This window comes from Tiliqua scincoides, chromosome 2, assembly GCF_035046505.1.
Source record: "Tiliqua scincoides isolate rTilSci1 chromosome 2, rTilSci1.hap2, whole genome shotgun sequence".
Taxonomy (NCBI): domain Eukaryota; kingdom Metazoa; phylum Chordata; class Lepidosauria; order Squamata; family Scincidae; genus Tiliqua; species Tiliqua scincoides.
In genome coordinates this window covers 54,075,586-54,101,111 of record NC_089822.1, presented here as the reverse complement: position 1 = coordinate 54,101,111, position 25,526 = coordinate 54,075,586, and the positions used below count along the sequence as shown (strand labels likewise).

The window sequence follows — 25,526 nt, the reverse complement described above, 5'->3', positions numbered from 1 at the left end:
AATATAATCCACATTTACCATAGATTTTAGCACTCAAACACAACATTAAAAATGCATCTGCCACATTCGTCATTGGCAATGACTGATAATTTTTGAATTCCCTTCCAATTGTTCGGTGTTCTTAAGCATTGTGTATCCTAAATGGATAATGTAGCATTTCTCTTCCTTCTGGTACACTTTGGGCCCAGTCCTAGCCAACTTTCCAGGACTGATGCAGCTGTGCTAAGGAGGCATGTGCTGCATCCTGCAGTGGGGGGCAATCATGGAGGCCTCTTCAAGGTAAGGCACAGTGTGTTCCCTTCCCCCAGAGCTGCATTGTAGCTTCATCTGCACTGGAAAGTTGGATAGGATGGGCCCTTTGTTATTGCAGGTTCACTATAAGTGTTTTATAAACTCTTTTTTTAATTAAGAGGACTTGACTGGGCAGGATACTTCAGTAAGCAGGATGCTTGGATTTAAATAAACTGAACGGTAGTTCAGTTTCTGCGCTATGAGAATTTAACTTATAAGAACTTATACACTATAAGAACGTAACTTATAGTCCAAATCTTCAAGGTTTCATAATTTAAAGCAAATTTAACTGTGCTAGCTTAGCCTGTCACTGAAATTTTCATTTAATTTAATATTAACTCCTTTATGTTTTCTTTTCATAGTGCATTAAAAGTGAAACTATTCTGATCCTCTTTTCTAACAAATGACCTCCAGGACCCTAGTCCTCCTTGCTGCATTCTCAGTCCTTGGACACCGCTGGGCTCCTTGCACAGAAGAGTTTGCCAATTTCACAATATTATATAAGTTTTTCCCAGTCTTTCCCTGCACCTGTTTCAGTCCTCTGGTTGCTGGGAGTATGTTACCATTGATTTTCTTAGATCAAGTTAATGGTATTGTCCAGATCCTTATTACTCATGATTTCTGCAGTATTCCCTGGCAGCCCCCTCCCATCATGAGTACCAGTGTTGAACCCTGGATTACTGCTCCATCATTCCTGCATCATCCGCAGCTTCATACCTTGTTTCTCTCCATCACCTGCAAGTCTCTAGTCCAAGACTTTGACTTCTGTGCTACACTTCTCCTAGTTTCCATTCACATTCTGGATGAAAGGCTAGCTTATACTTGGCATTTCTGCAGAGAGCCTGATTTTTCACTCCATGCAGCAGCTGGTAAGCCTTCCATGTGGATGGCTCACTGCCTACTTGGGGCTTTCTCCTTGCCAGTGCTAATGTTCAAAAAGAAACATTTGCACTGGCATGTCTGCACCCAAACCTGTGGCAAGCCAAGGCACATCAATGGCTTACCACATTATAAAAGAATCCAGCTAGAGAGATGAATACAGATGAACTTAACATCTAACTTGGATCCCTACCTGGTTTTGGAAGAAGTACTGGGATTTACACAGACCTCATGGGTCTGGTTCTGTATGGTAACACCACATCTTATACATATTTCACTTCTGAGATTTCAACTAAATGCACTTGGCAAAAAGAAAAAACAATTTATATAGTACTGGCAATTCTGCCCATCATTCCACTCAACGAATGTTATACCCCGAGTAAGTCTGAGTGAATTTGCTGATCTCTAAGTTTTTACATGCCTCTTAAAGTTTTTAAAGCGACCGTATGTATTTTTTCTGATTTAAGGGATTTTCAAGAGTAATTTGGAGCACATGTGATTTGTGCCTTATGTGCTGACTGCATAACCTAACCCCCATGCAAGATGCAGTGCTACTGTATTCATTTCTGGATTAGTTCTTAAATGGTTACATCACAGCTCTTTGTAGGAATCTCATGGATAAGCCTCTTAGGGAGCAATCCTAACCAACTTTCCGACACTGAGCTAGCTGCAATGTAGCTAGCAAACATGCCCTTACCTTGAGGAGGCCTCCTTGACTGCCTCCCCACTGCAGGATGCAGTGCACGCCACATTGGCACAGCTATGTCAGTGCTGGAAAGTTGGATTGTGCCCTTAACCAGTTAATCTATCATTTACAGTAAGCAATTACTTGTTATTCCCATCCCTGAGATTCTCCCATCATCTAGATTCTAGATGCTTTTTACCCTATGTAAAGTGCCCTATAGGATAGTATTATATTCATCATCATCATCCTCATGTTATTTGCACTCTCTTTTATTACTTCTTTTGGGGCTCATTCTACTCTTGACACACCTGTGAAGACACACCAATGTCTTCTGCATACCTGAAATGACTGGTAGCAACACACAAGATAGCTTTACCATCATTCTTACAATGTATGAAGGGAGAAGTTCAATTCAGCGTTTGTGGGGACTAGAGGCATATATTGAACAAACCTCCTCCCTCTCCTTTAAATTATTCTTTTTTCATTTATCATCACATTACCTCAGCCCTGCCTCAAGTCCTGTTGACACTTGCTTGTGGTGTTTTGTACACATGATTATTTTAAGCAGAGACACTTTAATGATATGACAAAAACATTCCCTTTGCCGTCTACAATCACTCACTGGCTTATTTTTTCCTTTTGTAGGAGTTGCTGAATTTTTCTTGCTATCTGTGGCTTTCCTTCCTAATGAGGTAAAGGATGATGAGGTCTTGACTGGGCCAGCAGGTTGATAGTTATTATTATTATTCTGGTTGCCACTCAGTGTCTCCATTATGGATCGGAAGGTTCCAAATGGCCGCTTCTGCTGTTCCCCGGTTTCAGTGTTGGGTGGAGGCCGCTGAAGGGCCTTATTCCTCTCTTTGTCCCTTTCCCCATTTAAACCAACCTCTGTTTGCTCCACTTGTACCACAGGCTCCTCAAAAGTCACTCTGAGTTTTAAATTCTGGGCAGTTCTGCGCTTCGAAGAGGGAGATTTGAGAGCGCTCTTGGGACTTGTGGCTACTTTGGGAGCATTGGTGGTTTCAGGGCTAGGCTGATGGGTGTCTCCCAAGACTTGGTTCTGAGACACACTCCCAGTCTGATATTGGGACTCGTTATCAGGGTCACTGCTTTCTGAAGTGGGAGAAGGACTGTGACCATCCAGGGATTTTGAGGCTTTCATTCCAAAAGCAAACCGACGCCCTGCTGCAGCCAGTGTGTGTTTCTTAATCATTAGGTGCAAATTCTCAGTGCTTTCTATGTTTTCTGCTATGGGCTGTGGCCTTGGCCTATCAGTTTTTTTCACAGGTGTGTTCTTTTGGTCTTCGGAATTGTTTGAATCTGTATCAGATTCACTAAGAGACCGTTGCATGAGATGCTTTAGCCTTGCTAACTTCAGCTCCTTTTTCTCTAGAGGAATTTTCTTCATATTCTTAGAGGCCTGAACATCCTGAAATTCTAGTGAGAGCTTTTGCTGCATGCAGACATTCTCAGAGATTTCCTTCCCCAGCAGCTGCCGTAGGATTTTGTCAGAGTCCTCGTCTTTCATCTTGGGCCGACTGTGGTGTCCTGCACTGCCAAGAATCTGAATCCCATCATGGGCATTCAGTTTACTTTTCGGTAGAGGCGAGTCATCTGCATCAGATGGTTTCCACTGAGGTTTGCCAGAAGTGGGTGATGATGGTGAACTTCAAGGGGAAAAAAAAAAAATTAGTAAGGAGACCACAATCAAAATTATACAGATACAAAGTGTAACATTGATGTTTCCATTGCATGTGTTTATCTGAACATCATATTGCTTTTTCTTTGACCCTTACCCACATGGAATATATTATGGAGTCACACTATTGACTCCATTGTTAAGAATGAAAATCTGTTTTCATGCTAAGTTTGATCTGTTATTCCCTTTCTTCGCTAATCTCCATAGAAAAATTTCCTTTTAAAGATTTTTATTAGGTATTGCTAGATTCTACCTTCTGAGAATTGCTTAAGCCAATGGTTCTCAAACTTAGGGAGAGTTTAGTCCCTAAGTACGTCTTTGCGGGGGAGGGACTAGGGCAGCAATGCGATCAGGGTGCGATCAGCTTTCTGGTTGCAGCTGTCAGCAGTCTTCAGTAAGTTAAAACAGCCCACTTTCACCATCCTGGGGATCGTGTCACTACTTCCCTCCATCAGTTTGAGAACCATTGGCTTAAGCAGAACTGGGAAACATGGATTTTTTAAACACCTGGTTTGGAATATTTCAAAAATGAAATTTGTTTTTGATGTATTTAACAGACAATGAATTCATTAAAATCAGTGGGAGTTTTGATATAATAGGTTGTATTTAAAGGCACGCATGCAGAAAGAAGCTTGCACAAGTTAACTTCCCTACTGCCTCCCTGGCACAACAGCCTTCTGCATTTCTGAAATTCCATGGGGGAGGGGTTTGCAGGACCTCCCAGAATGAGACTGTATAAAGTATTAAGGGCTGCAGAATTAAGGGGATTGTAAAAATAAAAATCCCCCTCCACCTTTTGTGAACAGAAGTGCCTTCTGCTTGTCAATGAGACACTAGCAGCCCAAACCTATTATTGGGCTGTGCAGTCAGAACTCATGTTCTGGCAGCGCAGTCATACTTATGGTATTGCAAAATGTGACATTATAGAGCATGCAACTATACCATTGATGGAAATGGTAAGTGGTCTGGCCGTGTAGCAGTGGCTGCTCTGGAACCCCAAGTGCTGGTAAATCAGTTGCATGAGCAGATTGTGGGTGGGAAGGGGTTGGGGGCATTTCTGGGTGGGACGAGGGGAAAAACTGTGGTGGGGTGGGGGTGGAGAGGACCCAGTAGCAATGATACATGCTGGATCTTATCACCTTTTTCAAAAACTCTCCACCTCTTTTCTCTCCTTGGACGTATGTCACAAAAATAGGTGGTGTATGTCTAAGAAGACCCACTGGTGATCAGGCAGCCTACCAGGAGGTAAGTACAAAACTTACCTCCTGCAGGCTATCTGACTGCTCACCCACACCACAGGCTGCAATACATGCCTTCTTGGCATGGCTACATTGGCACTGATGTTAGGGGATGGACTAGGGTCTAAGAACACAAACCATCATTATTTCAAATAACAGGACCCTTCCCCAAATCTTACAATCTAAATTTGGACATTGAGAAAGACACACAGACACACACAAAGAGAGAGAGAGAGAGAGAGAGAGAGAGAGAGAGAGAGAGAAGGTGGAGGAAGAAAAAGATACAAAAAAATTACTATAACAGTAAGATTGCATACCCATACTATAAGAACTGTTTATGTTGATCACAAAAGTGAATGGCATAAAACTTTCCTAATAACGGTAACATGTTCAGTCAAAAAGATTGGAGTGATTCACATGCAAGTGCCAATAACAAAGAAAAATCAAGCTGGCATCTAAAATTAAAATGGGCAACAGCAACCCCAAATTTCTTACTCTAAAGAAATTTCTCATAGATATGATTGAAACAATTCTGGCATAAAGAGCATGTGGGTTGCAGCTGGAATGGTTTAGCGTTTATAAATAGAAATAAATACTCCAATTATCTGACAGATTGCATAGTGTGCTTATAAAACTCACTCCATATTATTTTTTAAAAAGTTAATAGGGTAGCAGATTTCATCTGATGGTTTAAACCAACTAGTAGACTAGACGTTCATCAACAACAACAACAACAAATTTTCTATATGGTTAAAGGAAACTTCTTCAAGGTAGAGATTATGTTACTTTGCTGCGCTGACAGGCAACCTATTGGGCAACCTACTGACTTCGAGGCAAGCTTTATTTGTTGCAGTAGAATTTACATTCCAAGTCTCCAGTCTTTAGTCTCCAGTAGGTACCAAAGAAACATGATATGCTAAAAGTGCAAGTTTGCTTTCTTTTTATGGATTATATCCTCCAAAAATTGGTTGCTTAATCAAGACTAACTTTCTTTGGACAGAACTTCTAAATATGGACCTGTCTAGGGCTAGTCAACTGAGCACTAGCAGAAGGCTCAGAATGAATGAAAGGTGAAGAAAGATGGCAGCCACCAAGAAATGATATGAGCTGCTGCCACTGCTGCCACCACCAAGGAAGGCTTCCCTCAACCTGTTGTGGAGATTTACCTTAGTAGCTGCAATAGCCTGGGGTGCTATTCAGCAGCAACACTGCTGCCTGCCATCCTTGTTTTTCTCATAGTGTCTCTGTCATTATATATGCAACACAATGGGAAGGGCATTACATTATCCGTTAAAAAGATGCTGGATGCATGTCGCTTCCTGCCCTGATAAATGCCCCCCTCCCATGGCATTTAGTTGGGAGTCCCCACAGACCTGGCTCTGGCACTGATATGCTGTCTAAAGAGTTGGAAAGTGTATCATGTTAGGTTCAAATACTAGAATCTGTTGGGTCAGGAGGATGTGCAGGAGCCTGACTTATAAGTCGCATTTGCTTTCTGCGAATACTGCCTGCACGTGTTACATCTTTTCTCTGTAACTATATTTCCACAAGTTTAAAAAATAAAAAAATAAAAATGAAAGTCAAGAAGCCAAATGTCAAGCCAGATGCCACACAAAAGGAAGAGTTAAAAGCCTAATTCTTCACTTTGAATAGAGGCACTGACATTATCCATAAGAATCAGAATTAGATGCTAGCTCAAATCTTAGCTCAGCTGTGAATTCACTGGGTGGCTTCAGGCAAGCCACTCTTATTCACTGTTAGCTCTCCTTCTATAATATGTACTGAACTGTGATATAAAAAGCCCAGTCCTACCAACTTTCTAGCATCTGCAATGCAGCTGCAATGCAATGGTAAAGGAGCAAACACTCACTTACCTCGGTCTATGTGACTGCCCCCCACCCTGCATGACACAGTGCTTGCACTGTCGGTGCAGCTACATCAGAGCTGGAAAGTTGGAGAGAATTGGGCCCTAAAATATAATAACTGATATATAAATAATATACAATACAGGGTTGTTTTGAGATACTGTATGCAAAACACTCTGATCACTAAGGAAAAATGCTATATAAATGCCAATTATGAGCCGACTCTAGCCATCACAGATGTTACTGCAGTCACTGGATCATCTGTCTGAAATGCCACTGTGCAGTTCTTACATTCTTAATACAAACAGTATTATTTCTGTAATACACAGAAAAAAAGGATTTTACTGCTCAGTTACACAGAGCTCCTCACACTTCAAGTAATGGGAGTTCAGAATGCAAAAGGGTACATTGGATTGCTCTTCCTCATCCAGAAGTTAATGGGGTTCCCATGAAAACCTTTTAGTATGGGCACAATCCTAACCTGTAGATAGGCTTGGGCCAGCCTGGGTGGGTTGCAAACGTGCCGTAAAGCATGTCTGGGCCTCCTTGAGGGGAAGCCAGGCTAGTGCTCCGAGATGTGCCAGCCTACGGAGGCTTCCCCCTGGTTCTTGCGTCAGCCCTGCTGGGCCGATGCAAGCGAAAAAGGTAGGCATGGGGGGGGCAGGGAGGAGAAGGGAGGGAGATGTTCCTGGGTGGAGAGAGGGAGGGCGATCCCAGGGGCGGGCAGGCAAGGAGAGGGAGGCGGGGCTGGGATCCGGCAGTTATGCCAGATACCAACCCCTGTTCCTGGGGAGAACGGAGTGGCTTCAAGTCGCTCTGCTCTCCTCGGACTTGTGCCACCTCAGGAGATGGCACAAGTCCGAGGAGACCCATTGGGGCCGGCAGCCCTTACCCAGGGGTAAGGGGAAGAGTTTCCACTTGCCTCTGGCTAAGCTGCTGCTGGCCACAATCCTGCGCTGAATACAGCGCAAGCCTCCTGGCTTGCCTGTTCCAGTGCAAGTTAGGATTGCGCCCTAGGTTCTCTCTTGCCTCCTGTAAGGAAGTGGGCCCAATCATATCCAACCAGTGCTGATGCAGTTGCAATGGGAACAAATGTTCCTTTTCCCTGAAGAGGCTTCTATGACTGCACCCCTCCATCGCAGGATACAGCTCATGCCCTGTTGATACAGCTGCATCATTGCTGGAAAGTGGGATAGGATTGGGCCCTTAGCTTGCAATTCTAACCAACTTTCCAGCACTGGCATAGCTGTACCAGTGGGGCATATACTGCATCCTGCAGTTGGGGGGCAGTCACAGAGGCTAGGTAGGGCAATGTTTCTTCCCTTACCTCCGAGTTGCATTGCCCTTATGTCAGTGCTGGAAAATGGGTTAGGATTGTGGCCTTAAACACTTAAACTGTTGCCCAGTTCTGCTGTGAACACTCTAGCCAAACTCACATGGGATGTCTGTGGCAGAGACAGAACAATGCTGTCCCGTAGCCAACTAAGATTTTTCCGCTCCTTCAGCGCTTATTCAGCTGAAGTCATGCACCTCTTCTGAGGTTAAATTATTGAAGGGTACAACTATATCTATACTTTTTGGTGCTGTTTATATTAGATAGTGAAGACAAATCACTTTCAAGGCACTTGAACAGCAGCCTGCCTACTTGGCAAGCTCATTTTGTCAGCAAAAGCCTTTATGAATTACAGAGAGGATAAGATTACTACAGGCCACCATAAGGTCAAGTTTTAGAAGTTCACAAGATGTTTCCTGTGATCACTATGAGTCATTTAGCAGTTCCATAATAAATCAGATTGGTAAAATGTAGGATAATTAATTTCATTTCACTCACAAAGTCCAGTGTTCACACCTGCCAAATTAAAAAAGGTGTAGATTTCCATCATATGATGTTTTGCTTTTTATGCTTTTACAGAATGAATAATTGGATCATTAGCTGGAGCATAACCCCCTATGCAACAAGCATGAAAAAGACTTCAGTTCCAGCTACACTGGAATTCTACTCCTATAAGTCTAGTTACCTTGGGGATGTTGGCAGTGACTTGCCCTCTGATCTCTGAGTTTCTAGAAGCTGCTGGAGTTGGTTCTGTAATGTCACACGTTCTACTGTCTGCCTGTAAGGAAATATTAAATTGTTAAACTTATTTTTTTCTTCTAAAAGAAAAGCTGTCAGTGGATGTGCTTAGGGAGAAATGATAGTGTTCACTCAACATCTCTTTGAAAAGAAAGCCTCTGTTCATCTATAATTTAAGAGTTGCACACACAGAGCGCATACAAATACTGAAATGCACAAAGAGGGTTTCTGTACTGCAAATTGCTTCTAATCCCTGTGGGAACCCTGTGATCACTCTATTGTACCTTCTGAAAGCTGCCTGCTTTATAGAAATTATTTATTACTAGCAGTGACTCTGGTGTAAGATGCAAGATTAAAATCCCAAGGAGCAATTTGCTGGAGCTGTGGGACTCAATGACAATTAGCTTACCTGTGTCCAATTACAACCAAACTCAAGCAAAGTTAAAACTTGTTCCCTGTAACTTTCTCTTGCATGTGATCTGAGAGGAAAATTGGGTCAAGATGTCTAAGTTTTCTCTGGAGTATGCTACTCTTTGGTAGAGACCAGGCATACCTCATCACTATTCATTTGGAAAGCTGTTCACCAAAATAAGTATGAGCTGGCTACAAATGGGTGAGACTGTAGAAGTCTCTTCAGCCACATTTCAGTTCCTACCAAGATCCATATCCTATATAGGACAGCTGAATGGGGCTTCCATGCATTTCAGTCATTATCAGATTCTGCAAAATGGCCATCACCTTCATGATCTGTTTATGGAAAGAATATGGCTAATCTGTGTTTGGACAGAAAGTTGAACCAGATGGCCCATGGTCTGATTAAACCAATGCAACTCTTGTCCTCTTATGAACATAAGGAGATAGTTTTAAAGGAGGACTAGAGAAAATAAAAGAGAATACAGGTCCAGCTTTATTATACACAGATTTTTTATACACGGATTCGACTCCACACGAATGGCCCCTGCAAATAAGAAGGAATGTGCTGATCCCTGGAGAAGGGAAAAAATGCACCCCTTTAAAATCACAGTTTAAAAAACTGCTTTTTACCGTTGCGGACAGACAGTCATGCAAGCGATTACAGGTATAACCTAAGTATCCACAGATATTTCTATTTCGAAGCTGATCAGAATGGCCTTTTAAATTAAAGGAAAACAGTCCTTTAATAATGCCAGAGAGGGCAGCCCGCTGACAATCCATCAATCATTCTCTCTGCAGGCTTCACTCCTCCCTTCCCCGAGCATGTGAAAGAAGGCTAAATGGCAGAAGCCCCCAAGCTGGGGTTCCTGGTGAAGGGAGGGATTACTTCCTCCTAGCGAAGCAGGAGAGAGACTCATTGTTTCTGTGTGCATTTCAAAAGGTCAACAAGGCTATTTTTTAAATCGCCTAAGCAAAGAGACTTTTTTAAAATTGACTTGCTATAGTGCATTTTTTGCCATTCATGTGAGTTCTTGGAACGGAACCCTCACGAATAAGGAGACTCAATCTGTAAGGGCATAATGCTCTCTAAAACTAGTGTGGGCACAATGTGTATTTTGCTAGTGCAGGCTGTTGCAAAGCAGACATAAAGTACTTTGTGGCAGTACAAGCTGCCAGTGCACCAGTGGAAGACCAGAGCCTTCCTGTGCATGCAGGAGACACTGGGAGGCCCATAAGAGCAGGAAAGCTCAGTGCAGGTGGTGGGGGGAAGGTGGAAGAGATGGGGCAGGAAATGGATGGCTTGGGCCTAGGAGGGGGTAGATTTGATGGCAGCAGTGCATGTCAAATGCAAATCCCCTTCCCAACCCTGAATTGCCTGCACAGGTCAATACAGACTTGTGCCAGTGATCAAGCTATGTGTAGGTCTGAGTTGATTTGTAGTGGCTTCTGTGGCTTACTCTGGTGCAAAGGGACAAATGATCCCTTACTCCAAGGAGACCTCCAGCAGACAGAACTCCCCCATGGAATGCAGAGGAAGCTGCACCGGAACTGCTGCATCGCTGCGCTGGAGTTTAGGTAGGATTGGGCTGTAAATCTATGATTGGCCACTAACCATGAATGTCAGTATTCAGAAGCAGTGTTTCTCTGACTGACAGATATGGGGAGGGGGAAGCACACGGCAGGAGAGAACTGTTTTCAGAGTGTGAGTTTCCCAGAAGTATCTGATTGATCACTGTTTGAAGCGGAATATTGGACTAATTGGATCTTTGGTCTAATCCAGCAGGTCTCTTTCATATGTTCTTATTAGATTATATCTGTAGTGGGGAAAATGTCACCTGTGATGCAATTGGTATCTAGTCTGGGAAGTCAAGACTCTCATCAGTTGCTGAATTATGTAATTCATGGCAAAAGGAAGTGTGTCACAGCTAATGAGCTATGATGTGCACATTTCCCCCAGTATCTTCACAGAGAGAAAAAGTTATGTGGAAAACAGCTGCCCTTACTTATGTAGGGAGAATTGGGAATATGTTCCTCCAAAAGCCTCTTCCTTCTTTTCCATTAAGTCCTGACTAATATTTACCTTTGTAAGGGCTGTGCAGGTTTCTACAGTAGTGAGTCTTCTCCCTGCCCACACTTTTAGGCCATGTGGCAATGGAATTGATCATGTAACAATGTAGATTCCTCCTCATTACTGTTTTCACTTTCAGAATGATTTCCTTAAAACGCAGAAGCAAGCTTACAGCACCAGCCCAGCTGTAGAATATTTAACTGGATAGTTTACTGGCTCACAGGATTAACTCACTTCTCAGTTCTAGAATTTTAGAGCTGACAAAGCCAGAAACAATCCATATGATTTCTATTATTGTAGGCTGCATTTGCTAGATGCACAAAAAAAAGGAAATGCTCATATTGGTCTAGGAAAAGATCTGGAAAATGGAAAAAAAAATTGGGTGGAAAACCAATGCGCTATTTTGCAAAAACCAGATGCACTTTATAAAGATCGTCCCTTCCTTCTATTTTCCCTTTTCCTTCCTCTCGCCTACACATTTCCTTACACTATTTTAAAAATTACTCCCACCATCTGCCAGTATTGGCTTGCAGTATGGAGTCCCAAAACACTTTCTTCTGTAGGTCTGGACAAATTATTTTCATTTGTTATTCCTGACAGTGGCTAGTCTACCTGTTTCACTCTCCTTTTGTCATTTCTCTTCTCATGCTAATGTACCTGGCCAGGAACCAAAGCCAACTCCAATGCAAATTAGTACTGCATTGGATGTACACTTATATGAGACAGTAGCAAGTACCTCTACAGCAAGTGAAGTGGAAAGGACACATAAAAATCTCAATCCATATGTTAATGCTAGAGACCTGTCTTATCCCTGCTGTTATATGAACTGCTATAAAGTAATTATGTGAATGCTGCCTTAAAGAGAAACAGAATTACTGAGATTGCAATCCTATACACACCAGAGAGTACATCCCACTAAAATGGGGCTTACTGCTGAAAAAACATGCACAGGATTGCACTGTTGAGGAAAATGTAACCTTGAGAAGCCATTTGCCTATGCTGTCATAATGCCCTTTTCCTCCCACAGCACAGTTGCAATCCAGATTGCCTCTCCTAGTCTGCTGATTCTGAAGAACAATGTGCTTAAATAATGTCTAGTTTGTCCTTAAGATGAACATATAAAAGTGTTTGATATATGAATGAATATATTAGGACAGTGGTTCCCAAACTTTTCAGAGGCCCTAGAGGCTGCTGCCTGATTTATAAATGCTAAAGGGTGTGGCTATAATAGTGATTGGGCAACAGTGCCTCCCCCCACTACATAGCTGATTGTTTATCCCACAAAGCCAAATCTCCCTATCAATTTCATGAATCACTGAAAATTGGGGTCACAATATACTGCTGGATCCTGGACCCACAGTTTGGGAACTACTATGTTAGGGCAATGGAGGCACTCTTCCAAGAATTACAAGCATATAAGTTATACTAAAATGAATGTCTGTCTTACAAAAGTCCAGTTCATCTTTTGTGCAGTGCCCACTATTCCTTCCCCAGAAAATGTGAATGAATAGTAGCAGCCACTTTATGCAATGAATGTGTTTTTGCCATGCTCACCAGGTATCATAAGAATATTAAAAGCAGAGGTGCACACCTGTAAATATACGGTAGACATGCAATTGGCCACAGATCCCCAATGTGATTCTATTACTTGTTCCTTGGGGTGCCGGATCTATTCAGACATTACGTTTAGACTGTTCACTGTGTAGCATTATTGAAAGCAAACTTGCTGCCAGAAGTAGTTCTAATGGCTTAATTGCTTGATAAAAGTCATTTGCTGTTAACAGAAGGAAAAGAAAGCTCTGTTTTGAGAACAAACCAAATTGAACCAGAATCCAACCATCCTTAATGAAAACTTACTCTTTTAGTTGTTTTGTTAACTTCACCACCTGGGATGCCAATGACATACATGTCTCCACCACTACCAAGTAACGCGAACACATGGTGTGTCCCTGCCGCTCAGCACTTTGAGAAGGTTTCTCTCCAGCATGATTTTGCATAGTGACGTTTGCTCCATATTCAACTAGAGTCTAAAAAAATATGTATGTGTGTATGTTAGCAACCTTAATTTGCATAGGATTCTGGACAGAAAAAGAAAATGAAGAAACTTCTTCACTTAACACAATCTGTTTATAATATTCACTACCACATGTTGTGGTCATAGCCAGCCAAATGGATTACTATCTACAAATTAAAGGAGGACGGGTCTATCAATAGTTGTTAGGCATGAGACAAAATGGTTCACAGGCTGTATACCAAAGCAGGTTTTTCAACTTTGTTTTGCAAGTACCACTTCTTCGAGAAATGTCTCTGCAGATATCATTGGTCTGAGTACCACTGACAGCAAAGAGGGCTGCTATGTGCAGAAATGGGCAACATGCCTTGAATTGTTCCTGCATTAAGGACGGGGCTTCACTGGTTGCTGTGGCCTCCTGACTGCTCTTCCACTTTCAACCCATGTGCCTGTTTGAAGGCCTGGGCTGCTACACACTGTGCCACTAGCGCACTACTGCTCTAACCATCTCCACTCCAAGCAAGGTTGGGCCAGGCAGAGCAGTGACATGTGGTCCCTCGCCTGTCATATTTGTACCACTGTTGCAGGTCTGAGGAGACAAAGGGGGGGGGGTGTATCAGGTCACTCTGTATTTTTTTTCTTTGTCAAAACAAAGGGGGACAGAACCAACCCACAAAGCAGTGAGAAGGTAAATATCACTTTGTCATTAGATTTAGGAAAAGTGGCCCTAAATAATTACATGGTCATTATTAGTACAGTCAAAGACCAGCACAAGCAAAACACAGCAATATCATATGGTCATTCAAAGTTCATCACAACTAAGGAACACCTGGAGCATGGAATTGCAGAAGACTTACATTAACATGTTATGGAGCTGTTTTTGTTTTTTTGTTTGTTTTTTTACCCAGGGTTAAGCATTTTAAAACTGTAAATATCTTTTGACATAAAAGATATTATTTTCCCACATAACATGTTACTTGTATGCTTCATTTAAAATATCTTTTTGAAATAAACCAAGTTCTATGTTTTTTTTTTACCTGTATGCATCCCAGGTACCCATGTTGGGCAGCTACATGGACTGCGCTGTTACCATCCTGATCGACTTCATCCAAAGAAATCCCTTGTTCTTGCATAAACTGAAGAAGCCACAGAAGGATTTTCTCCTACAGTTTTTTAAGCAACGGAAAAAATGTCAGGAAAAATCTGTGTGGAACACATTTGTAATTATAATGCTGAGGTACGTACTACTAGTTTAACACAAGGTACATTCTCATGGTAGGTTGCAACATGGAATGTAACACATGGAATACTTTCAATCTAGTAGTAATTAAGGAGTGTGGACCCATGAAACATGCGCCTCTCTTCCTTTCCCCCAATTTGTCAGCATAACCAGGTGAAAAATCAGGTGATTCTACTACCAGAGGTACAACAGATAGATCCTGCTAAATCATCTCGAGAGACAAGACTATCCCTTGCTTGCTATTTATTATTTTGTGACTTTTTAGTTTGTCCTAATACAAGAATTGTCTTACTTTGGCTTGCTGATTTTTCAACACCTATGAGTTGAAAAAAATCATGAGACAGAATTCTTGGAAATCTCCTTAACGTACAAAATCATAATGTTAATAACGCATTAAAACACATTTGTAGTTGTAAGTATGACATACCGAGGAACAGAAATTACACAGGCCTACAAAATTGAGGGTCAGAAAAGTTTTTCTCAAACTTTAAGGTGGTTTGATATGAATTTGGGGTGCTGATTCCAAAAATAGCATCCGTTTTGCCCTATTATGTCTAGTTTTGGAGATATAGTATAGCCTCGTTAGTGAATGGGTCAAGCAGCTTCCTTGTGAGGAAGCCATGGTGCAGGCTTCCTCATGAGGAAGCTGCTTGAACCACTCACTAAAGAGGCTATGCCGTGTCTCCAAAACTAGACATGATAGGGCAAAACGGATGACATTTTTGGAATCAGCACCCCAAATACACCCAGGAATTGGTGTAACGTTTAAGGAAGCAAAATGTGTGTTGACCTGTGTTAGCGGCTGGGACAGCCACATTTTCCATTCTTAGCACTTTAAATTGCAAACTAATTGATAAGAAGACAAAAGTCAAATGATGAATGAGGGACTGGTGAACTGCTAGGGAACAAAGCATCTGAATAACAGATTGGAGGGCTGCAGGTATTTGAGGGTCCACTCATGGGATAGATCCTGATCTATCAGCCTGGGGGATGGATCCAGGGTTTGGACTAACCTGTCTGCCCTGTTAGCAACCTTACTGTTCCACCAGGTTGTCACATGACTTTCACCTTGTTTGGGTGACAGGGATGCTCTGGGCAGTCGTGTCTGCCTGGATGCCCTGTCATGCAGCCTTCTGGGATGCTGGGCAACAGAACGAGGTGAAAGTCATGCAGCAATCTGGTGGAACTGTAAGCTGAGATTTGAACAGGGACCACATTTTCATAACATAGCGGTCACGAGTTTGGCGACTTCTGGAATAGATACTTTAAAAAATGATGAATTTTCACACTACTTTTACATACTGAGAGATCAAGTGTGAAAAAGTTTTTGTTTGAATGTTATATGCCACCAATATACTTAGGCTCTGCTGTAGCCTCCACCGTATCCTATCCTCTGTGCTAGGCTCCAAAGCCCAACACAGAGGCTCTCAAGTTTACGATGGCAAAATAGCTGACACAGACTTGAGAAGCTCCATTGTGGTGCCTGAGGCTTCCCTGGGGGAAGGGGACAAAAGTTCCCATTTTGGCATAAACATAAACAATAATAATAATAATAAATACATTTCTTTTCTTTAGAACATTTTTCTCTTTTGGAAATATAATTATTTAACTGATAGATTAACTAAAATATAAGATTGATTGACCAAAATTTCTTCATTTGGGTAACATAATAATTATACATAATTAATATTTCCCTGGGATTTTAATTAATTATATATAAAATAAATTGTAAAATGCACAACTTTTCTCTCTGACCTTCAAAACTGATGAGTGTTTCTGGGAGTCTGCTTGTCTATCAAAAGGACAGCTGGACAATGACTAGGCCTCAACTTTTACTATTAACCTGCATCACATTCTAAAGTTCCACACATTCTTGGATGTGCTTGATCCACATCTCTTCTTGATCTCGCTCTTGGCAAAGAGTCCCATTGGCTCATTTAGCCTTTTTTCGGTTCAAGGATATTCCTGAAGACAGGCTTGGAACTGAAGCTGGACAAGTTTTTCTCAAGAATAAAGCATCCTGTGCAAGCATTGCAGGGCAACATTGACATCAATGGGACTATTCTTTGGCTGGTTTTTTTTTTTTTTACTGCTTCATCATAGGAAGTATTTTCTGAAAAAACAGATACCATGTGTGCCAAGTGCTGGAGGAAATAATTGTGTGTTGAATCCATTAAAAAACACTTCTTCCTTGTAAAAATATTTCCCTTGAGTTGCAGCCAAGTCTGGTGTTTACGTTGGTTATCTTTTGCATGAGTAACTTTTGAATAAGTTAAGAAAGTGTTTTGGAAGAACTTCTGCAACAGAATTACTCAATATTTGTTTCACTTGCTCCCAAGACTTGAACGCACACTGGACAAAATACATTTCATCTAGTATACAATTCATCTAGTAAGAAAGCTTCTACCTATTGCTAGCCCAAATGACATTTTTAAAACTTCTGTTTGGAAGGATGTATAAAAAATTCTTCTAACAGCAGCAACTTTAGTCACTTCTCTTATATACAATTAAAACAGTAATTCAAAATGTAAATATACCTGCCCGTAGCAACCTGCATAGTGAATAAGGCTTGGGTGATCTTTTGAGCAACTAAGTTCTGCAATGGCTTCTGTTTCACTCACCATCCACCGCACACACTCCAGCTGACCATTCTAAGAAAGAAATAAAGATGTAAACAAGTTGCATATATATTTTAAAACCATGTCTCAGGCAAAGAAAAACTTTTTATTCTTGTTTATACATCCAATATAGCAGTGACTGCAGGCCTATTTACAGTTGCTGCAATCCACAAGCATTTAATTTGCTTCAGAAGCATATGAATATTAAAAAAAAAAAAGGTTTGAATGTAACAATAGTTTGGGTGGTAACATGTCCCCCCTTCCATTGATATGCGTTCTGAATGAATTATTTTGTAATTTTCTTCACATTTCACAGAGGCCCTGATACATAATAACACTTCAGTATAAAAATTCACCCGGTTTAAAAATAGCATTAAGATTCTCAGACAAAATGCAGAGGGGGAACAGCAGACAAAAAAAGATAATGGCATTAATTAGGGTAGGTGAAATGTCTTAATACAAAATGAGGGAATATAAACAAACAACGGGCAGCCCAATCCTGAGCTGCCCAGGGAGCATGGCTGCAGTGGTGACGAGAACGTCTCCTGCCGCATCCTGTGCGCCTCAGCCTGTCATGGGCAGCATCTCAGGAAAAGGGGACTTTCCTCCCCTTCTCCCGGGTAAGGGAAGCAGCCCCGCAATGGGGCTACTACTTTACCGCTGGTAAAATAAAGGTGTTCATGTAGTGTGCCGAGCCCTACACGAACGGTCAGGATCCGGTGGAGCTCAGACCCGCCACCTGCCTCCCCGCTCCCTCCCCCGCCACACCTCCTGCCCACCCTCTCTCCACCCCTGCCTCCCCGGCACACCTCCCGCCCGCCCTCTCTCCGCCCCCCCATGCCTCCCCCCTCCTCGGAATGCATCCTCCCCGCCCCTCTCCCTGCCTCCACTTACTGTGCCACAGCTTGGCAGTCTGTGAGACCGCCGAGCAGCAGAGGATGGGCACCGGCCCAGCGCTAGCCCAGCGCCGGCTAGTGCTGGGCTAGCATGGGCACTGGCCCAGTGGTAAGCCTCACAGATGTGCCTTATGACAAGTTTGCAACAGTGCACTCCGACGGAAAGCCGGAATGCCGAGCTCAGGATTAGGCTCTTAGATAATTAGAAAAATGTGTGGATATTTATTGGCATCAATTTGTGCTTCTTAACTGAAAGACAGCAACTCCAGAAAGATCCCTGAGATCCCTGTATATACGAAGCTTCAGAATATTGATTCGCTTGTGAGATAGTCACAATCTAGACAGAGCTATTAAAATAAAAGGCAATCTTGCCAAAATGTTGATTACTTAGAGTCCATGACCCACAAAAAGGCTCTTCTGCAGTAACGTACCTTCTTTGTCCATCCCCTACACTAGAGCAGAGTCAAGCCCTGGAAAATAATGGATTGCACTGCTCAGCTGTCCTATGACAAGCTGATAACACTGATGCAACTTGCTGGGATAGGAAATAGGATGCCACAGGCTTACAGCTACTCCTTGGAGAGTGTGGCAACTGTTTTCCCAAGTTACAGTATTGCCCATTGTTGCTTGGCAACTAGACTGTATAGCCTCACTGATCTCATCTGCACTTCAGGTTCACCAAGGCCAAAAGTGCATTAGCACAGCATCTTACCACGCTGTGTTGTGAATTAGAGTCATAGTCTATTCATGAACCTTCAGAATCACTTCTTGGAGTACACAGTGTTTTCTGGGGGGGCAAACATCCATTTATGTTCTGATCAGAACACATTTCTAAATTTTTCCTGAAAAGGACAATAACATCAAAGAGCTTGTAATTCCTGCACAATGCTTCTCAACCCTGTGTCTCTTTCTACAGTGCTCTGCAAAAGTGGCTGTACTTTGCTTCAGTCGTTGAATATCCCAGGAGAAGTTTAATTCCATCATTGTCCTTCCTGTGCATACCGCTGCATTTTACAAGTGCTCAGCAGTGCTATAAAATGTAATGTTTTCTTATATTACGGATTTTCCTGTAAGCCTGAACTTTCTTCAAGATGACATTAATTATTTTTGTTTCTGACAGGTTGACTGCTGTGCTCTGCAAGAGGTAAATGTTTACTTTCATGTGATATTCCAAAGTGGTTTTGATACCTCAGACACGGCAGCTGTGGATGTGACATATTAAAATAGAGACAGCGTAAGAACACCAAAGGGTATAACAGCCTTTACAAATATACCTTTCATCTCATTTGTCTTCCTTATTATATTCATATTATTACAACACCACCAAACTTAGCCTCAGGTCAGTTTGTGAAAGAAAGTATTTTTCAAAACCTCAGACAGATAGTCACAATGGAATCCCTTCAGTCAGCTCCAGCTCACAACTGAGGAGTCCCTGTTCAGCTGTGCCCCTCATTTCTGCAGCCTTTGCTTGGATCGTCCTTCAGCATCTGTTTTTCTGTTGTTGGGGGCATGTCTGTTGTCTGAAGGGTGTTAGGATACAAAATTTGTGTGGCCCTTGGTATCTGTGGAACTGAAAATTCATGGGTTCCAAACCCCTGGGTGGGCCAATTGTAGCCTTCTGAATCTGACTGGAGCTGTGCTCTGGTTGAATCTGGAGACCCTTCAGAGGGCTGAAAACGATGACTTCCAGTTTTGGCACAGTTCTGGTTGTGTTCAGACAGCTCTCCCCCTCCGAAATCTACAGATTCCAACATCTGCAGCTTTCAGTATTTCCAGGGGTTCTGGCAACGGAACCCCAGCAGATAATGAGGGCTGTATGCAAACTCCTCATCTCACCTGCATTGCACTCCAATCTTTTCCTTGTTTCGGCCTCTCCAAAGATGGAGTTGTGCCAGTGTCCAAGTTATGCCAATGTGGTGTTTTTCTGGTGTTGCGCTGGCATCCATGGGCAGACAGACTTCAGTGCCAGCAGGACACAGTGCCAGCAGTTGTTGCACCGGTGTATGTGGAGGTATGCTAGCATATCTCAAGGACAGGATTGGGTTGCAACCCCTAGGAGTAAGTCCCATTGAAATCAATGGAATATACTTCCAAGTAGATAAGAATAGCATTGCAGAGTTAACAAAAGCGGTTATATTTTCTGAGGAAGCTTGGGAGGTTAACTTTGTCACAGCAGCTGCTTGTGTCTTACTATCGTTGCACCATTGAGAGTGTCCTAACCTATAATATCTTGGTGTGGTACGGAAATTGCTCTGCAGGGGACAAAAAGCTCTCCAGAGAATTATTAAGATCGCGCAGCACATCATCAACCCTCATCTACCAGCTTTGGAGGACATCTATACATCTCGCTGTCTGCAGAAGTCGCATAGTATTCTGAGAGACCCCTTCCATCCGGCTCATAAGTTCTTTGAACTGTTGCCTTCGGGTAGACGATACAGAACTATTAGAGCACGCACCACACGACTCCTGAACAGTTTTTATCCCACAGCCATAATTACGTTGATTAAGGCGATATAGTTGTTACCATGCTCCTGGGCATTATGGTCTGTTATACTGTCCACTCACAACAGGAGAGGAAACTGAATGCTTTCCACATGCGCTGCCTCCGACGCATTCTCGGTATCACCTGGCAGGACAAAGTTCCTAACAACACAGTCTGGAACGTGCTGGAATCCCTAGCATGTATGCAGTGCTGAAATAGAGACGCCTGCATTGGCTTGGTCATGTTGTGAGAATGGATGATGGCCGGATTCCAAAGGATCTCCTCTATGGAGAACTCGTGCAAGGAAAGCGCCCTACAGGTAGACCACAGCTGCGATACAAGGACATCTGCAAGAGGGATCTGAAGGCCTTAGGGATGGACCTCAACAAGTGGGAAACCCTGGCCTCTGAGCGGTCCGCTTGGAGTCAGGCTGTGCAGCATGGCCTTTCCCATTCTGAAGAGACACTTGGCCAGCAGTCTGAGGCAAAGAGGCAAAGAAGGAAGGCCCATAGCCAGGGAGACAGACCAGGGACAGACTGCACTTGCTCCCGGTGTGGAAGGGATTGTCACTCCCAAATCGGCCTTTTCAGCCACACTAGACGCTGTTCCAGAACCACCTTTCAGAGCGCGATACCATAGTCTTTCGAGACTGAAGGTTGCCAATACAATATACAATATTATGATGTATGTTGTATAGAATGTGGGGGTGAGTGTGTAGAGTGTGATTGTTGGAATTGTAGTATATATTTATGCTTGTATCTCAAAGGTGCATAAATTTCGCTGTGCTGTAGCACAATGACAATAAAGTTACTACTACTACTACTACTACTACTACTACTACTACTACTACTACTACTACTACTACTACTACAAATGTGAAATGAGTAGTTGCATTTCTGTGAGTTTACTGAATGGTACAAGATATGTTATTTTGTATTATAAAGAATAATGAAGGTAACAGAATACAGAAGTGTCCCAGTATCCACGGGAGTTCCATTCTGGAACCCCTGCAGCTACATGAAACCATGGATAACAGGGATGCCCCACCCCTACCCTCTGAGTGGAGGGGAGCTTCTGGTTTTGATGAAAAACTGTAAGTCACTTTTTCCCCTTTAAACAGTCATTCCGAGGCCCTCAGAGGCCGGCAGGCAGACATGCGTGGCCTCTGCAGAGCTCAGAGATGAGGGGAGCACAGGCCCACTTGCCTCCAGAAGGGGTGTATGTGGGGGATGCAGATCCAATCAGTGGTTAACTGAAACTGCAGATATGGGACCCCTCTGTACATATAATGCTGAAAGATTTACTGGATTAAGATTTAATTTTAATATTTAGTATGCATGGTGTTCTATACCAGAACACAGTCCTTTCTTGACACAGGGGGGTTGATATGATGTCATCTTGGTCCCTGCCAACATTGTGATATTTTGGCAAACGTATAGCATTACCTGATAAAATGACTCAAATTGAACCTGTTCTACAATCCAGGGAAGGTTACATTTTTTTGAACTTTTTTTTGGAAGTACCTTGAGCTTCATGAAATAAAACTGATTGAACTGGATCCAGGTGCAAAATATCACTATTTAAAATGTGCTTACATTTATTATTATTATTTTATTAATTTATACCCGCCTTTTTGCCCATACATGATATCCTGCTGTACTTTTCTTTGCTGTGATGTAGTGCAGTGTAGTGCAGTGTAGTGGATGGTGTAGTGGTTGTGGTGTTTGACTTAAACCTGGAACACCCAGGTTCTAATCCCTGCTCAGCCATGAATCTACCTGGGTGGGCCTGTCACTATCTCATCGCCTAGCCTAACTCACAGGGTTGCTGTGAGGACAAAAGGAGGGAAGGAACTCTGTACACCACCCTAAGCTCCTTGGATGAGTGTTATTTAAAAAGTGAAAAATAAATAAATAAATAAATAAATAAATAAATAAATAAATAAATAAATAAAATATATGAAAAAAACAACACTCTGCTTTGTATTATTTAGGGCCCACCTAGATGTTTAGTGGAAACTCAGATTTCTACTGAACATCTAAACACCAATGAGGGAAAAATGCAATTTCTTAAAAAAAAAAAAAAAGCAGTGGGTAGGAAAGGACTTCTGAATCCTTCCCCTACCCCCTTTCTAACTTCTTTTGCTTCTAATTGCAGGAGAGGTGTGCAGAGGAGACATGACAGGTGGAGAAAGGGTTTGCAAATTGCAACCCCCCCCCCCTTAGAGAACTTTGGTCAGATATTTTCCTAGATGCAGGGATGTTGCCAAATGTCTAGATCAGCCTCCAGATATCACAGAACGTCAAGTCACCTTTATTGCTAGACCAGCAGGAGTGAGTTGTTCACTGTTGCGCTCATTCAAGCAGTCTTCACCCATCAAAGATGTGAGATGCTGTAAGCATTCAGCATGTCCTTGTGAGGCTGAAACATGCAAAAGATTGTTGCCATTTTCATCGTGAATTTTGTCCAGATTGTCTGCTGCGAGGTGGGGCTGGAAAAAGAGATTACGGGAGCATTAGTTACATGGTTCACCATAGGTCGATAACTAAGTAAATACGGTATTTATTGCATGGGCTGCTTTCTATGTAGCTGTGCCCAATTTGGGAGATATTTGCATTTAATAGCTTGCCTATTGGAAAACAACAGATCACCGAGACATGCCCTATATGGGAAAAATATATAATCGGTATAGAACCAGTAGCATTGTATTGGTCACATATGCACTTCCTGAGAAGTAAATTAGGCATGGACACAAACACATATAATCTCTGTTAGGGATTAAAAACTGCCTTAGTGATGCTGCATGATATTCTTTGGCTCCTTACCATTTTTGTCTGCCTCTGTTAACAGCTGAAAGGGTACAGAATTGATGTCGAGTATGGTATCTGTTGCCCCTGCAGTGTTGCATTTTCCCACGCTTACCAATTTATCTTGTTTGCTAAGCAGATTTCTAACTTCCTTGCTAAATATGAATATCTCTTTTTCAGTCCAGTGATGATCAGAGGCTTTATTTATGGATAATCTCCTTTGCAGAGATTTTTGGAGGGTTTGCATATGGTACTGCTTCATCACAATCCATGATAAAACAATTTGCCCATATATCACAGAAATTACTAACTGCTGCTGCACATAACTATTTTAAGAATTTGGTTATGTATATATTACTGCCTGGAGTCAGGAGCACTGGAAGCAGTGGAGGCTTCTGGGACATGGCCCCACCAAAAAGAGAAGAAAAAAATGCATCTTAATAGCATTAAGAACCCAAACCTGAAGGCTCAGCTCTGCTCCGACAAATCCAGAACCCTGCATTGAGCTTCCCTAACTAGCCAGCGCAGACATGAGTAACCCCATTGCATGGCCTGCTCCCTTACCCAGGGGAAGGGGATGAATATCCTCTTCTGCTGAGGAGCCACCAGTAGCAGCCTGGCACACTCAGGATGCAGCGGTCACCATTTTGGCGCCGCTGCTCCTCTGGGCACTGGGCAGTTTAGGATTAGGCTGCTCATCAATCAATTAAAGCAGAAGTTCCCAATCTTTTTAGCGCCATGCGCCAGAATCCCTTGTGGGTTCCACAAGTGTCCTAGAATAGTGTCCTAGAATGCCCTGCCTAGATAGTGCCCTAGAATGCCTTATGGCATTACAGCTGGTGCCAACCCACAACTTTCTTTTAGTTTTTCGTCAACTGCAGTTTCCCCAGCAGGCCTTGCATGCAGTCTACCAAAGTCTACCAGCACCACAGCCTTCTTCTGGCTCATTCATTCATAGCCTTCCTGGGCCTTCAGAGGTGTCTAAAAAGCACTTGTGATTTTCACCAAAAACCAGAAGTGACTTTTGGAGGCCTCTGAGACACCTCCTCAAGGCATCGTACCCAGGGCCTCAGAAGGTATCCAGCACTCCCTGGGCCTCAGAAGGAAGTGCCCTTTGGAGATGATGTCATATGGGTGGTGTTAAAAATTTGGGAGGGATGTTATGGGAGGTATGTGGAGGAAGGTAAATATTTTTGTGCCCCAAGATGCCAGATGCCTTAGCTACACCTCTGCTTAACTCTATTTTTCTCATAGGATCAATGATTCCGTACCAGAGAGGTTTTCCAGGAATCTAACCCCAGCAGTTAGAGAGAACTGACTGTACCCAGCTGCACCCAAATGAGAACTGACTGTACCAACAGGATTTGGTTGCTGATCTGATGAGATACTTACAGCCCAATCGAATGGAAGTCTACGCCGATCTTTAGGACAGTGGAACACAGTTCCAGTGTCAGAAACAGCCATATGATGGCATGCTGTTCATGCTACCTGCAGCCATTTGGAGTCCTGCTGCCCACTGCCACTGGCATCACAGGTAAGCCAGCAGCAGGGATTGGAAAGCGGTAGCTAGAACGAGGTCTTTGAACTGTTTGCCCCCCCCCTTTATAGGATACAGTGTGCACTCCATTGGCACAGCTGCATCGGAAGGGGGATTTAGTAAGGATTGAGCTGCCAGTGAATTTCCTTAGCTTCTGCTATCTTCTATAAGAGAATAATCAAAAGATTGGAAAAAAATGATTTAGTGCTTGAGATGCACTGTCTAATATCCTATGTCCAGGTATAGCTATCTATAGTATTTCAAACAAAGGAAAGAAAATAATTGGAATGCCTCGGAGGATTAAAAAACAGAGTTTCCTTGCAGACTAGTGAAGCATCAGTTTGAAAATTAATCACATAATACCACTCATTTTTATGAAGGCAGATCTGGTATAGGCATGAATGAATATTGATCTGCTGCAGTACAACAGTTCCTAAATTCCCAAGGTGGTTCCTGCAGAACAATAAAAGGTTGCATTATGTGGCTCTGTCCTGTGTCTACTAATCCATCAGATAAAGCAAAAACGAAACATGCAAGCTAGTACCATCCTAGGACTGTGTATTTAACATTTGCTCTTCCTATTTGCCACTAGCACTAGACCTATTTGTGCAAGATGTCTCCATTAGTCTTTTGTATCAGTTCCAGTGGTAACATATTTTTCAGCAATATTCTGTTTGCTATATGAAAGCTTCCGTTTTCCCAAGACGGGGGAAAAAAGCAACAAA

The 25,526-nt window shown here is 42.6% G+C and overlaps 1 protein-coding gene across 1 annotated transcript in view; it reads right to left on the bottom strand.

Annotated features, from left to right (window-relative positions):
• SNCAIP (synuclein alpha interacting protein) overlaps positions 1 to 25,526 on the bottom strand; it is a 58,659-nt gene that overhangs the window by 10,739 nt on the left and 22,394 nt on the right. Inside the window, exons 4-9 of the mRNA XM_066616199.1 lie at positions 22,769 to 22,948; positions 16,999 to 17,112; positions 14,259 to 14,384; positions 13,068 to 13,237; positions 8,676 to 8,768; positions 2,478 to 3,522 (exon numbers count right to left, since the gene is read on the bottom strand). Coding sequence (XP_066472296.1) covers positions 2,478 to 3,522; positions 8,676 to 8,768; positions 13,068 to 13,237; positions 14,259 to 14,384; positions 16,999 to 17,112; positions 22,769 to 22,948 — 1,728 coding nt within the window. The remainder of the gene's footprint in view (positions 1 to 2,477; positions 3,523 to 8,675; positions 8,769 to 13,067; positions 13,238 to 14,258; positions 14,385 to 16,998; positions 17,113 to 22,768; positions 22,949 to 25,526) is intronic.